The following is a 16,667-nucleotide window of genomic DNA, read 5'->3' as shown; positions in this document are numbered from 1 at the left end:
GGTAACCGTGGTATAAGCGGAATAATTGACTACGGTCCTTTGAATTATTGGAAAATAATGCACACCTGCGCTTCCCGTCGTGCCGCATTACCACCTTGTTGTGCATTATTTTCTTATAATTCAATGGCCCGTCATCAATTATTCCTTACATATACTACAGTATTTACTACAGTATCAGTTCACTATAATGAATACTACAGAATACTGTAATGCACTTTAACAAAGTGTAATAAATACTATAATATACTTCAGTATAATACAATTTACTATAGTAAATACTAACGTGTACTACAATATTTACTACAGTTTATCACTTCATTATAATTATTACTATAATATACCGCAGTAGGTAATACAACAGAATACTATATACATTGACAAAGTGTCAAAATTGTTATAATATACTACAGTATACTACAATTTACTACAGTAAACATTAAAATATACTACAGTATTTACTACACTATAGGTAATACAAAAAAAACGATATTACAAATTGGCAAAGTGTAAGTAATACTACAATATACTACAATATACTACAATTTACTAAAATAAAGTATTAAAGTATTTCATTTTTAATACAGTTTATCAATTTGGTATAGGTAATACAACAGAAAACTAAATTATTTATCAGCAAAATCTCAAAATTGTTACCATATATAACAGTATACTACAATTTACTAAATACTAACGTGTACTACAATATTTACTACACTTTATCAATTTATTATAGTTAATACTACAGAATACTACAATAGACTTTAATAGTGTAGTAAATACTATAATATACCACAGAACACTACAATTTATTACAGAAAATATTAATGTATACTCCTTTATTTACTATAATTTATCAATTTACGATAGTTAATAATAAAACAGAATACTATATTATATATCGATTATGTGTAGTAATTACTATAATATACTACACTACAGTATACTACAAATTACTTCAATTTACTGAAGTATACTACAGCAATTTGTAAATTCAGAACTAATTGTGTTCACATAAATAAAAAAGGGAAAAATGACCTTGACCCAATTTATAGTACCTGCACTGCATAAATGACATCATCCCAAATACAAAGCAGTTTAAGGGGCGGAACCACTTATCACATTTTGGAGAAAGCTGACAGAGACAAATATGCATTGATGAATCATGTTTATCAAAACGATGTTTAATTATTAAGGTAAACACGGTCTATATTGATTTTATGTTGACTTTGAGGAGTGTCAGCTTTGGGAAGGAATAAAGAAGAAGAAAAAACGAAGACTTTATTTATTTTCTTCTGTAGGTGTGTGTTGATTCAAGACCGTAGCAACGGTTAAAAAGGAAGAAAAGATTAAAAGACAATACAGTGCTTTAAAACACTCCTGTGACACTCAGGTTGGGACATGTCCCCATTTATACTGTAACACTTCACTTTTACCTTACATTTATGATTCACACAGCAAGCCACACCCTTCCCTCCCTCTTACAGACCACGATCCACCCATGGTGACCCGAGTAAACCAGAGCTAGTCTGATTATAGACTGCAAGCTTGTGTACAAAATGAAACTAGCCAAAATTACAGGTCTCTACATGAACATGCACGTGTGACCCTCCAACAGTCCAGTAAAGACTAGTGAAGCCAAAACCGAGTTTAGCCGGACCTTTGAGTTTAAGAAAACACGCATGGCAGAGTTCAGCATAAAAATAAATTAAAATAAAGGCTTTTAATTTGATCTACATCAAACTTCGCCATGACCCAAACCCGAGCCTTGCGGTATCCCCCAAGTCAAGACAAGACTCCAACTGCTTCGTTTGCTCATCCAGACTGTTTGGAAATGAGCTCATTGTGTGGTATCCCTTTAGTTCAAAAGCTTTGCCTCAAACAATAAAAGACGTTAGCTTAACGCTAATACAGGACCTGACTGTTTTGTTCCTCCAGTTATGCCGACAAACAGTGTTTGTTTAGCGGAACGGCCGTGCGGTTGAAACATTAACTAGCGAGGTGCCGAAAGACAAACTTTGCATTTCCAGTCAGGGGTTTTCACAAGGGCTTCTGACCACAAACTATGCAGCGACACGGCTAATCGCACATCAGTCATTCAAAGACCCACAGTCCTCTGTTAGTCAAATAACTCGATGCCGTTCATTTCAACGCCTGCAGTACTCGACAAACGACACGGCAAAGCTAGCAATTTAGTCAGCTTCTTTAATGTACTTACAAAAGTTTAAACTTGCTACAAGCCTGATGTTTGTAAAAAAAAGTGGTGCTTTGCCAAAGATAGTGTGTGTTGTTATCCTTGACAAAACGATTCGCTACTCCTCCAGCGCCTCGTAAAAATCAAACTTAATGTCAGCAATTAGGTTTTGAATTACGCAGCTCTTCGGGGTCCGTTTTTTCTAACAAGGAACCCTAAGGTGTGACTTAAAAAAAAACAACGAAAAAAACCCCACAAAAGCACTTGAACCTCTAACGGCATGATGTCATTTGTAAAACGAGATAACAAAAGGCCTGAGGTTCTGACTTTGTGAATTTCATAGCTGTCACGACACATACAGCATTACATCATCATTCACACACGAATGTTCCCACATTCCCAATCTTTTTTCTGTTTTGTTTCATGATAACGGAAAGCCTGGCGGCAAAAGATACTTTGGAGTTTCAAAAAAGGCGTGTGTTTGTTTTGTTTAAGGGTTTGTTCATCATTTTCCACTGTGTGATGGTCAGTGTCGTCATAAAGGTTAGCTAACATACAAGGCTAATATATAATAGATAAACATTTCACAGACAAAAAAACACTCTTCACTTCAGATTGGTAGCACAACGATTTCCATTATCCAACATAAGTGGAGGCTACATAAATTTCGAATTATAAATTTCAACAACTATAATGGTCATCCAACAATGAATCCCACAAAAGCAGTTTAAGGGGATGAATTTAAAGGTGCAGTGTGTAATTTTTAAAAGGATCAATAAATGCAAAATATTATACAAAACTATATGATCAGGGGTGTATAAATATCTTTCATAAAGAACCGTTATGTTTTTATTATCTTAGAATGAGACGTTTTTATCTACCTACACCGAGGGTCCCCTTACATGGAAGTCACCATTTTGTGCCACCATGTTTCTTCAGAAGCCCTTAATGGATAAATTTTTTTTACTAAGTTGTCTCCGACGATGACATGTTTGTCCGGTGGCAGCTAACGTAGCTTCTCTATGAGTTTCAAAAGCGAGGGGTGAGCAGTGGACTTAGCCGTTGGTGCAATGCGTAACCTAACCACTAGATGCCGCAAAAATTTACACACCGCACCTTTAAAGATGCCATAGAATGTAAAACTGTATTTACCCAGGCATATACATACATGGTAACGACATATCGTGACTGAGCCTCAAACACGATTGTTTCCCTCTTCGTTCCCACCTTGTGCATGGAACAGACCGCTGGAAAACAGGCCAATCTCAACATAACACAGACTGTGACGTTACAGTTGTACGCCCCAACATTAAATTACACATTAAATTAATAAAAATGTTGTTACAATGCTAAAAAACAAAGTTGTGACTGCTGATTTAGCGCTATATGCTAGTTAATGCTATACGCTAGCGTTTAGGCTGAATTTCTACTATTGACGTTACAGTTACGTTTTGCAGGTCCATACTCAAAAAAAACACAAACTAACCACTCAGAATGTCCATTAACAATCTCCAAACAATTGATTATTCCTCAGTATCTTCGTCTGATAGAGGCTCAAACATAAGGTCTGTTTTGCACACACAAAGCTACTGAAAGGAGCTGCTTTATAAAACAGCCAATCAGAGCAGAGCTCAGCATTTATTATTCACGACCCTTTCAAATAAGGTAATAAAAGACCATTTCAATCTTAAGGCAGATCCTAGGGTTGTAAATGGACATGTAAAACTGTCTCTTGATAATTTTTGCACTTAATAAAGCCACATACCTTCTATGTAGATATCAGAGAACAATTTAACAGATTATTTCAATGCATTATTTGGCACCTTTAAGAGAAGGTGACGCTAAATAAAGTTTAGATAAAATAAACTGATTGTTGGATCCACCATCCTGCCCCATCCCTATCCACCAATATTTGTCTTTGGCCTGGTCTGAAGCAATGAACGGAGCTTAAAACCCCACAGGCATTTCAAAACACCATTTAGACATTCTTATGCAAACTCGCAGAGAAATGTGTTGTTAACACAAACACACCCTGAAGGAAGAGTTAATGAAGAAAGAGAAACATGGCACACAAAACCCGACCTTCAGTAGCACGTAGCATGTACGTGATTTACGCACTGTTGTGGTCAAATTACACAATTTCGAAGGATCAAAGAGACTTTATTAACAGTGAAGAAAGCTATAGTCAGTCAGGAGTCTCTCGCAGGAGGAAATAAAGCTATAAAAGACGTACGGTATGGCTGGGTCATGTATATCAAACAAAATGGGAGATTTCGCAGGGTAGTGATGTATTTATCACTGTAATGATATAAGATGTGTCATACTGTCCAACGCTACCCTGTAAAAAAGCAGCATAAAGTTAAAACGCAACTACTATTTTTTCGAAAAAGTGACGTTTTGCACGTAAGTGGCTAGCAGTTAAAAACTGTGGCGGCATTGTTTAGGATACGGGGTTTAGCGATATCAGGCCTGATGACCATATCAAAAACACAGCTGGTTATGATTTCCGATGAATGAGCCAATCAATGGGATTTCGATTGCTTCGGCTGTTACCATGGCAATAAGACGTACGTAAGTCGCAGGTTAATCTAAAATATGATGCAGTTCCACACTGCTACCTTGGAAACAGAAGTAAGTGAGAGGTTTAACTTCAGGTGCAGGGAAAGTACACGGTGATTATCGACTTCCCAAACCACGCAAAGATAACGGATAGTGTACAGTCAAACTACAGAACAAAGTTTGCTCAGAACTGGGAATTTGCTTAAAGGGACAGTTCAACCAAAAAACTTTATTCTGCTGCAGATATTTTGAATAATGCGTGTAAATCAAACATATCTGGGCCACCAAAAATGATAAGTGGATCCTGATATGAGGCAAAAAAATCTACATCCAGGCACAGGCGCGCATCTGGTACTCTTTGTCTTTGTTTATGCTAAACACAAATGAAGATAAAATATTTTAAAAAAAATTGTAACCAGGCAGATCCGGGGCACCACTGACCTCCACAGTAAAAAAAAAGAATACTATGGAAGTCAATGGTGCCCCAGATCTAGAGAAAAATATCACTCGGGGCCGCATCTGGTGCACAGTCATAACTCCAAAAGTGATAACTATCTAAAATGATAAGTGGATCCTGATATTAGGCAAAAAATCTACATCAGGCACAGGGGCGCATCTGGTACTCAATCAATGTCTTTGTTTTTGCTAAACACAAATGAAGATAAAATATTTTTAAAAAGTTTGTAACCAGGCAGATCTGGGGCACCATTGACTTCCAATGTAGAAAAAAGAATACTATGGAAGTCAATGGTGCCCCAGATCTAGAGAAAAATATCACTCAGGTACCACTCTGGTACACAGTCATAACTCCAAAAGGGGAACAAAGTACCAAATATGGCAGTCATGTAGTTTTAAAGGTAAAAAAAAAATGTATTTTAAAACAGGGCTATACATGAAAAAACAACACCACCAACGCGTTTCAGCCCAAACAGGCCTTCGTCAGGGTGCTGAAACGTGTTGGTGGTGTTGTTTTTTCATGTATAGCCCTGTTTTAAAATAAAGATTTTTTACCTTTAAAACTACATGACTGCCTGGATGTGGATTTTTTTGCCTCATATCAGGATCCACTTATCATTTTTGGTACTTTGTTCCCCTTCTGGAGTTATGATTGTGTACCAGATGTGTGATATTTTTCTCTAGATCTGGGGCACCATTGACTTCCATTTATGGTTGTAATGGTATACCGGTATGGCGGTATACCTTGATATTAACTTTTACGATTATCATACCGTAAACATTTGCTTATACACGGTTTTGGGGGGAAAAGCAGATCTCACCTGTGCTTATACGAAAATGCAACTTCATTTGGCGTGACTGTTAACTCCACTCATTTATGTACAGCAGAGAAAATGTCAAAGAATACAAATTCTATCCTCTATCCCCCACCAGAAAAAAAGTTCAATCTACAGTATGGGAATACTTTGGGTATACGAAAAACGAATGCGGGGTTGTCCTTGAAGATGGATATCCAGTTTGCAAGAAATGTGGACGAAGAGTGGCTTCAAAAAGAGGCACTAAAGCCCATTTAAGTAATTTATATTACAGATCAATTTAAGTTGATTATACTTAGGCCATATAATAAAAACTAGTGCTGGGCAAAGATTAATCGCGATTAATCGCATACAAAATAAAAGTGATTTTTAGCATAATATATGAGTATGTGCTGTGTGTAATTATTATGTATAAATAAATACAAACACATTCATGTATGTATTTAAGAAACATTTACATGGTTATATATATTTATTTATATTTTTATATATTCTATATTAAATATAAATTTAAAAAATGTATATATAAGTAAAACAATTCTGAAATGAATATATGAATGTGTGTGTGGTTAAATATACATAATAATTAGACACAGTACACGAACATATATTATGCCAAAAATCACTTTTATTTTGTATGCGATTAATCGCATTTAATCTTTGCCCAGCACTAATAAAAACTATACATTTCACTCACTATATGACGATGTGAACAAATGAATATATCCAGAGCAGCTCTGACTGAATTTAATGAGTATTTTATCATTTTATTTAAAAGAATAAAAAAAGATTAAGAATCAAAGTTTACTTTTTTCGAAAGTGTATTTTTCCCCCAAAAAAGTTTAATATAATAAACCATATGTTCAACATAAAACCCCCTATCTGTTTTTTATTAATGTAAGGGTCATTGTAGCTAAAGATAATAATAAAAATAATAATAATGTTTAATACCGGCAAACCGTGAAACCGTGATTATCATACCGTGGAAATCTCCTACCGTTACAACCCTATTGTTTTTTTTCTACAATGGAAGTCAATGGTGCCCCAGATCTGCTTGGTTACAAACATTTTTCAGAATAATGTATCCTCATTTGTGTTTAGCAAAAACATTTAAACAGGTTTGGAACAACTTGAAGTTGAATAAATGATGACAGAACTGTCATTTTTTTTTAAATAGAAAAAAGAACGGCACCATAAAAGCATTATACAGGTAGTCTGAATGATAATATTTCATAACTTGTAGAGATTGAAATCATTTAATTGTAATCTTGACATCCACAGATCATTGAATCAGTATACAGATCAATCTGAATCATGGATCATGAACTGATTCATTAAATATTTGACTTAACAATTCATTCACAAACTGGACATGAAAACTTTTGTGTGAAATGTTAAAGGTCACGTTCTTCCTGATCCCATTTTTTAAACCCTAGTTAGTGTGTAATGTTGCTATAGTGGCATAAATGGGTGATTCTCACGAAACCATTGAAACACCACGGCACTAATGATTTTAGCTATAAAATGTGTAATATAGTAACATTACAAAGCATCAGAATTAACACAATACTGTGTTCTACCTTGCACAATGTGTGATTTCAACATAAGAATTTATCATTGTAAATTTTCTCATTTTCTGCTGAAATTCTCATTACCGCAATGTGTCCGGCTGTGTTTGAACATGCGTTATGTTGTAATTTAATCAAATTAACACAAAAATATTAAGAAAAAAAATAAATGGATGTTTTGCTAGACTACTTTAGATGACAGAAAAAATATTTACTGAATATTCATGTATAATAATAATGAAGAAAAATTAGGAAAATTATGTGTCCATGCCTGATGTTCTCATCCTCCGCAACACTTTTTGAGAACAGTTTAAGCACACATACAGAATTTTAATATACATGGACCAGTTACTTTAAGATGGCTACCAGGTAAGATCATTTTTTTACAGTTAATTTGAAATATTGTCTTGTCAGAATGCTTACACGACATTTTGATTATCATTACCACAACAGATGCTTATTAAATGTTAATTTAATGAATAGAAGCATAATACTTTGATTTTAAATGCATGTGCAGAATCTCCAAATTATGTTCTTTCAGGTTTGTCATGTCATTTTGAAAATATGTCAGTGTTGATGTTTTCTGACTGTTGCGGTAATGAGATTTTTTAGGACTAATTTTTAAAATTATGTTACAAAAAGTGTTAAATGATAAGTAAAAGTTTTTAAATTAATGTTCCCATTTACTCCAGACTTTGTTTTTCAATGTCTGGTGGGAAAAAACGTAAATTTAAGCAATTTTTACATTTTCATGCTTGACATTTTTAAAACCAAGTTTTCGTGAGAATCACCCAAATAATACCTGTAAAATGATAAAGCTTAAAGTTCACTGCCAGGCGATATATTTTCTTTAACAGATTTCACCTTTCAAAGCCTACAGAGAACGGCCGGTTTGGACTACAGCCCTTTACTTCCTGCTTTAATGACGTCAGTAGAACGGTTTTCTGACTAAACTCTAAGCTAAGCTAAGCTGCTATCGAATCACAACACACTAAACAAACTACACAATCAGAAATCATTACATATTTCATAGGAGGGACTTCATAGAACAAGGAAGACATCAGCTCGTTTTGAGGACAGTGAAAACAGCGCTATACAGATAAGTCAATTGTGTGAAAAATACAGCGTTTTTTTTACATGTGAAACATAAACACATGTTATATTGCCCACTATAAACACAATCAAAGAAAGAAAGAACAGGACCTTAATTCATAAGTTTCTGGTCTATACAAGACAACACAGGAAAACCATGTTGTAGGACAGCAGTACGTTCACACGTGTTTTCCTTACTCTTCCTGTTTCGTGTGTCAACATTCCACACGTTTTCCCCCTTCCTCTCTGTCTCTCTCTCTCTTCCTATACATAACAATAAAAAAGAGTCGAAGAAAATCCACTGATCCGTTCAACCGAGGTCTTGTTACACAGCTGAACCATTGACCCCTTAAACTTTGAAAAATCCCCAAACATGCAGCGGCTACATTTCCCAGACGGGGAGGAAGCACAAAGCACGGGGACTTTCGTCTGAAATGAAGCTTAAGTGTAGAGATGCGGGTCTCACCTTAAAGCTGGCCAGCTCCTGCTTGGTAAACCCATGGCTGTGGATTATCTTCATTTGTTTGACCAGCGTGCTCTTTCCGCTTTCTGCCGCTCCTGGGGTTTAATGTGAGAGGAGACACAAAAATGAATAACATTTTTAACACCAACTACGACTGATCCTAACTCATCCTGCCCATGTCTACAACCCCTCAGTTTCAAATGTGTGTTCATTTTTTTCAATGGCCGATTAATAGAGTAGAATGAAAGTAGACACATATTTATAAGTGACAACATATATTTTAACTTACTTTAACTCATCAAAATAAGTTAAAGGTATAGTTTACCCAAAAATTACATTCTGTCATCATTTTCTCACCCACATGTTGCCCTAAACCTGTATGAGTAACACAAAATTTAATATTTTGATCAATGATGCAATCATACAGTTGATAGTACCCATTGACTTTCATAGTAGGTCAAACAAATACTATGGAAGTCAATGGGTACCATCAACTGTGTACAAAATATCTACTTTTGCGGTCAACAAAAGAAACTCATGCAGGTTTAAAACATATAAACAAATTTTGGTTGAACTATCCAATTAAGAAAATTTAACTTCCTACTTAAAAATCTAGCTAAGACCAGCATAAGTAGTGGTTTAAGGTGGCAGTAGCTGGTTTAGGCTGGTCCTCACAACCTGGCAAAGCTGGTGGGTCAGCTGGTCTTCCAGCCTGACCAGCTAAATTCAAAGTTGACCAAAGTGACCAAAACACAGCCAGACCACCTATACACCAGCCAAAACCAAGCTGGGAGACCAGCTAAAACCAGCTCACCAGCTTATGCTGGATTTTTTAGTCACAATAAAAATTTCTTAAATCCTTAAAAAGTTAGGGGAGCAAAAATGGTTTACAGCGATTCAATTAGTTTCGAGCCTTTCCTAAAAACTTTTACACCAGGAAAGATTTGAAGTTTGAATCCACAATCACAAACCAAAATCTGAGTTTCAAACACACCCTTTCGAATACCTGTCCAAATCTTTAAACAGACACACAAAGTAAAGAAAGACGATGTAAATACGAGTAAAGATTAAACCCAAAGCTCAGACCAGGTGAACAAACATCCATGATGAGTGTTTTCTTACCCAGCATGAGGATCTTCACCACATTCATCTCTCTCTTCGCGTACTCGTACAGATCTCGGTCTATCTGTGAGCTGTGGATCTTCGCCTTCTTGTCCTCCTCTGTCAGGTCGGTTCCCAAACACAGACCCATATCCAGAGCTCATGTCTTTCCCTGCAACAGCTCAATAAACGGGCAGAAAGTCCAGAATCACGACGAAAAGCGAACGCGTAAAAACATCCCGAGTCGGCGAACGTGCGAGATCTCCGTGCGCGCTCATCTAAAGTTCATGCGTAAAAACGCACCGCAAAGACAATCAATCTTAATGTTAATGTTGTTGTTTTTTGAGAGGTCTTACTCCGAGTACTTTGAAAACACAAAGAGAAGTAGAGAGAGAGAGAGAAGAAGAAAAGAGAGCGAAGTTGGGATGGTCCCGAAAGTAAAGGAGGAAGGAGAAAAAAGTTTTAAATTTGCCCGTTCCCGGTTACTCAGTCAGCAGCGTTTGGTACTCGCTGTATCCAATGTGATCTTATATGTTAACTGTCGTGGCGCGAAACCTCATAATAAAACACTATAATATATCTGCTAAAAAAATACACAACACAAATCTGTACATTAAATAATGGCACGAGTCCATATCGCTCACAGAGATCTCTTTAGTTCTCAGAGGTGTCTGCTTTCCTTTCAAAGGAAGTGACGTGAGGAATGTGTAACTTTGTTACCTGAGATGGCTTTTGTTCATTTTGTTGTTGTATCTTGTTTGAGATATGAATGTTTCCGTGTTTACGTGAGTACTTATATGGGTTTTGCGCAAAATATCCGTGGTTGGGAGAAAGTTGATATTTTTAGGAAGCATCTGACTAAAATAAGATAAACTAATATACAAAAATGTAAGCAAAAAAACTAAACACGGGAATAAAATTAATTCAAATAACGTTTACGATATCAAAAAAATTAAGTAGTCAAGCAATTAAAAGAAAATATTTAAAAATAATATAAACATTAAATAAATGAAACGAGGTGAAACAAAACAGTAAAATATGTTGATATATAACAATAACATGGCTTAACACAATATAAAAATCAAATTGAATTAAAAATAAAAAATATAAGCGAAACAATATAAATGAAACGGGGCTGCATAACGATTAATTGCGAATAATCGTTTGCAGAATACATGTTTTTGTTTACACTATATATGTGTGTGTGTACTGTGTATTATAATTATGTATATATAATACACATGTTTATATAAATACACACACATACATATATTTAATAAATATTTACGTGTAAATATATAAATTTTTTCTTAAACACGCATGTGTGTGTATTTATATATATCCATAATTATTATACACAGTAAACACACATGTATGATGTAAACCGAAACTTTTATTCTGCATACGATTAGTCGCAATTAATCAAAGACTTTTATTATGAGATTCATTACATACTTTTATTATTATTGACTCATAAAATAGAGACCTCTCTATCTGATTCTTATTGAATAATTTAGTAATTTTGGTTTTGTTACTGTACCCTTTTGCTAAAATTTCTAACTTCATCCCATTGAAAAAAGTAACAAGCAAGTGCTGAAGAGGCATTTATAAATAAATGTTAATCATGATCATGTTAATGTGTTTATACATCAATACTGTGACAATTTCAAAATCAAATACTGTGATAAAAAAACATTTACCCATTTATATCCAAATCAGAACGAGTGAATTGTTTTAAAACTGTTTTATTGCAAAAAACTGCAATCTTCTCTGCAATACATTTTTTGATGGCATACATTAACAGTTTACGATGAGATCAGTGAAATTAAAAACATCGTCTAAGGACACAAACAACATTCAGAGTCTCACAGGTATGTTCAGAATTGGTCACTTAACATTTCTGCTCACATTTACAACATTAAATTAGTGTTACTAATATGTATTATATGTACATATGTATAATATGTATTTTTCTTCACAGCAATTCAATGTTAAAAACTAAAAATATGCTACTGTTGCAACAACGTGCATATTGATTAAAAGCACAAGAAGCATCAAACTGCTTAAAAACAAGATAAAAGTACATAAAAGTTTGACAGCTGGGGTCACGGTGACGAACATAAAGAATATTTATGTTGCTTGTTAAAATAAATGGAAGTGTGAACTAGCAATGACGGTCGTAGTGACATCTCTGCCCTGACGTTTAAAAATCAACTGCGTTATGATCGTGACTTCGAAGATCGCAAGACTTTACGATTCGCTCGGGTGCTTATGGGAAAAAAGGAGGATAAAAGACCATAAAAATAAAAAAAGAAGGATGACACGTAAATGCAACGGTGTTTGCCGAAACTTTTTTTTAAAAACTGCAAATCCATTTGCTCCACGACAAACAGATCAAGGTCCCATTTCTACAACAGCACCTGTAAAAAATAAAATACCTGGCATAATTCTCACAATCCGGAAAAAAAACATATAAAGGTCATATTTTACTCACTAGGAAAGAATAATAAATTATATTTTGCAAAAATAAAAATGTATTTGATCATTTAAAATGCAGTATTTCTTCATCATGCATTTTTTCTTTTTTTTTTTTAAAATTGGGGTAAAACGTGACCTGCATATGTTTTCGTAGGATTCAAACACTAGAAAAAAACAAACAAAATAAGTTTCTAGTAATTCTAGAAAACAGCCAAAAATTTCCAACCAATATCCCAAAACGCTTTTATCTGTTTCAAGTATGCATACTAAGGTTAATGACACTTTTAAAAAAGCATTCTTTCAAATCAAATTTCTCCGCAGACGGCTAATCTATGGATATTTGTCCGTATGGATACTGAATGACAAAATAAACGTTGAAATGAAACTTTCTCGTCACGTTCATAGACGCCGCATAACTACCACCGAAAGTTTCTGCTCGTTTCACCCGAGAAAGTTATCTGACCTATTTAATAAGTACCATAAAATCTCTCGGTGCACAGTAAAGTGCTTTTGTCATATGATTAAGAAAACGCATGTATATCTTCCTCCACCTGGTTTGTTCAAATGTAGCATGCATTTAAGCTTTGTTCGTACATTAAATTGTTAAATTAAGATGTTAAATCATTTCCACCGGTGCACTGAGGCAGGGGAACAGTTTTCATTTCAAGACGGAGATTAATTGAATTTGTTAAGGAGAGGTTGGTACAGTTAATTATTTATCAGAGCCGAGTCGGTCTTCAGCGGATCATCTTTATGCTTCAAAGCCTCGAACACGGCTATCTCTTTAGCTTCCTTCTTCTGGTTCCTGGCCTCGTATTGCAACCTAGAAATATAAATTAAACATTTTGCAACATGTCAGTGTAAGGTCTACCAGATAGTTTTCCAAACAAATTAAAAGAAACCACAGTTTAATTAAACTACTATAAAAAGTTATTTTTTGACTGAGTCAAATGGTCACAGAACTAAACACGAATTATGTGATCTAGCTAATTTGCATAATCTACCAATGCATTTCACGGCTGCGTTTTAAACCACACCTGTTGTCGATGATTCTCTGCACGATATCATCAGTGGTCAGGTTGTTGCCGCTATCCAAGATACGGAAAATCCCTTTCTTCTTCGGCTCCTGGGAAGCGAGCAGATGCTGAGATTTTGTACAAAGCGAGGAAATTAAAGATGCATATTAACAGACAAATCTTCTGTACTCACGGCATAGGGGTCACTCCCGTCTGTGTCTGGAAACACGTCCGTTTTCCCGTGGCACACCAAATCCACCTACAGCCAGACAGATGAACAGATGTTGGCGTTACAGCTTTAACACATTCAAATTGTTCAAGTGAGTTTTTAAAGTAAATCCGGGAGTATGGACTATTTTTGACGTGTAAGCGAACATACGCGCACAGTCGAGTGCACAGCCTTGCAAAGCCTGGAGTATAGTCCGTTTTTTACGTGCCCGTAAACATATACGCACACAATCGAATGCACAGCCTTGCAAAGCCCAGAGTATGGTCTGTTTTTTATGTGTACGGGAACATACGCTCACACTCGTCCGCAAAGCCTTACAAAGCCCGGAGTATCTCTTTTTTATCTACACACGAACATACACGCACAGTTGAACGCACAGCTTGCAAAGCCCGGCGTATAGTCAGTTTTCTAACGCGCGTGCGAACATACACAAACAGTCGAGTGCACAACATTGCAAAGCCTGGAGTATAGTCTGTTTTTATGTACACGTGCACATACGCGCACAGTCAAGCGCACAACCTTGCAAAGCCTGGAGTATAGTCTGTTTTTTATGTACACGTGCACATACGCGCACAGTCAATCGCACAGCCTTGCAAAGCCCGGAGTATAGTCTGTTTTTTATGTACACGCGAACATACGCGCACAGTCAATCGCACAGCCTTGCAAAGCCTGGAGTATAGTCTGTTTTTTATGTACACGTGCACATACGCGCACAGTCGAGTGCACAACATTGCAAAGCCTGGAGTATAGTCTATTTTTTATGTACACGTGCACATACGGGCACAGTCAATCGCACAGCCTTGCAAAGCCCGGAGTATAGCCTGTTTTTTATGTGCGGGCGAACATACACACACAGTCGAATGCACAGCCTTGCAAAGCCTGGAGTATAGTCAGTTTTTTATTTACACGCGAACATATGCGCACAGTCGAACGCACAACCTTGCAAAGCCTGGAGTATAGTCTGTTTTTAACGTGCATGTGAACATACACACACAGTCGAATGCACAATCTTGCAAAGCCTGGAGTATAGTCTATTTTTTATGTACACATGCACATACACGCACAGTCAATCGCACAGCCTGGCAAAGCCCGGAGTATAGTCAGTTTTTTAACGTGTGTGCGAACATACACACAGTCGAATACACAACCTTGCAAAGCCTGGAGTATAGTCTGTTTTTTTTATTTACACGCGAACATATGCGCACAGTCGAACGCACAGCTTTGCAAAGCCTGGAGTATAGTCTGTTTTTTATGTACACGCGAACATACACGCACAGTCGAATGCACAGCCTTGCAAAGCCTGGAGTATAGTCTGTTTTTTATGTACACGTGCACATACGCGCACAGTCAATCGCACAGCCTTGCAAAGCCTGGAGTATAGTCTGTTTTTTATGTACACGCGAACATACACGCACAGTCAATCGCACAGCCTTGCAAAGCCTGGAGTATAGTCTGTTTTTTTATTTACACGCGAACATACGCGCACAGTCGAACGCACAACCTTGCAAAGCCTGGAGTATAGTCTGTTTTTAACGTGCATGTGAACATACACGCACAGTTGAACGCACAGCTTGCAAAGCCCGGCGTATAGTCAGTTTTTTAACGTGTGTGCGAACATACACACAGTCGAATACACAACCTTGCAAAGCCTGGAGTATAGTCTGTTTTTTTATTTACACGCGAACATACGCGCACAGTCGAACGCACAGCTTTGCAAAGCCTGGAGTACAGTCTGTTTTTAACGTGCATGTGAACATACACGCACAGTTGAACGGACAGCTTGCAAAGCCCGGAGTATAGTCAGTTTTTTATGTGCGGGCGAACATACACACACAGTCGAATGCACAACCTTGCAAAGCCTGGAGTATAGTCTATTTTTTATGTACATGTGCACAGACGTGCACATACGTGCACAGTCTTGCAAAGCCCGGAGTATAGCCTGTTTTTTTAACATGCACGTGAACATACACACACAGTCGAACACACAACCTTGCAAAGCCTGGAGTATAGTCAGTTTTTTATGTACATGCAAACATACACGCACAGTTGAACGCACAGCTTGCAAAGCCTGGAGTAAAGTCTGTTTTTATGAACATGCTAACACACGCGCACAGTCGAATGCACAACCTTGCAAAGCCTGGAGTATAGTCTGTTTTTAACATGCATGTGAACATACACGCACAGTTGAACGCACAGCCTTGCAAAGTATAGTTTGACTCGTACGCATGCGTGACCTACGTGTACAATGTACGTGGGTTTCAAAACCCTCGCGAACACGCAGGGCTCCAGACTGACACCAAATGGTCACATTTTGCCACCAGTAAATTTGACCTTTTTTTATGATTTGACACTATATTTAAAACAGCACATTGTTCTTTCTGCATCTATCATCAACGTATTTATTAGTAATACAGTGTAGCATGTTGATTTACGGTATGTGCCCCTACATTTTCTGGTTGCGCCCCTAACATTTTCAGTTGGGGGCCACTGTGCTCCTGGTGAAAAAAGTCAGTCTGGAGCCCTGACACGTAAAAAATTGACCATACTTCAACCTTGATTTCATGGGGATTAAAAAGGTAAAGTTCATTTCAAGAAATAATAATAAAGATACGTTTGCAGTATCTCTTGTTTTTAAGACTGTTAAAATGTCTCCTTTGAGATGATTTCTGACCACTGCACTATAAACCACGCTCAAAGTC

General features: G+C 36.5%; 2 protein-coding genes across 2 annotated transcripts in view; both read right to left on the bottom strand.

Moving 5' to 3' along the window:
- gnav1 (guanine nucleotide binding protein (G protein) alpha v1) overlaps positions 1-10,909 on the bottom strand; it is a 43,444-nt gene extending 32,535 nt beyond the window's left edge. Inside the window, exons 1-2 of the mRNA XM_055216907.2 lie at positions 10,267-10,909; positions 9,148-9,239 (exon numbers count right to left, since the gene is read on the bottom strand). Of these exons, the coding sequence (XP_055072882.1) occupies positions 9,148-9,239; positions 10,267-10,396 (222 nt within the window). The 5' untranslated portion in view covers positions 10,397-10,909. The remainder of the gene's footprint in view (positions 1-9,147; positions 9,240-10,266) is intronic.
- A 1,065-nt stretch (positions 10,910-11,974) lies between these two features.
- Positions 11,975-16,667, bottom strand: part of pcyt2 (phosphate cytidylyltransferase 2, ethanolamine) — a 13,946-nt gene continuing 9,253 nt past the window's right edge. The window contains exons 11-13 of the mRNA XM_073861323.1: positions 13,933-13,998; positions 13,761-13,849; positions 11,975-13,546 (exon numbers count right to left, since the gene is read on the bottom strand). Coding sequence (XP_073717424.1) covers positions 13,432-13,546; positions 13,761-13,849; positions 13,933-13,998 — 270 coding nt within the window. The 3' untranslated portion in view covers positions 11,975-13,431. The remainder of the gene's footprint in view (positions 13,547-13,760; positions 13,850-13,932; positions 13,999-16,667) is intronic.

Source organism: Misgurnus anguillicaudatus, chromosome 23 (genome assembly GCF_027580225.2).
Source record: "Misgurnus anguillicaudatus chromosome 23, ASM2758022v2, whole genome shotgun sequence".
In the NCBI taxonomy this organism is placed as follows: domain Eukaryota; kingdom Metazoa; phylum Chordata; class Actinopteri; order Cypriniformes; family Cobitidae; genus Misgurnus; species Misgurnus anguillicaudatus.
This window is presented reverse-complemented; position numbering and strand designations above follow the sequence as displayed.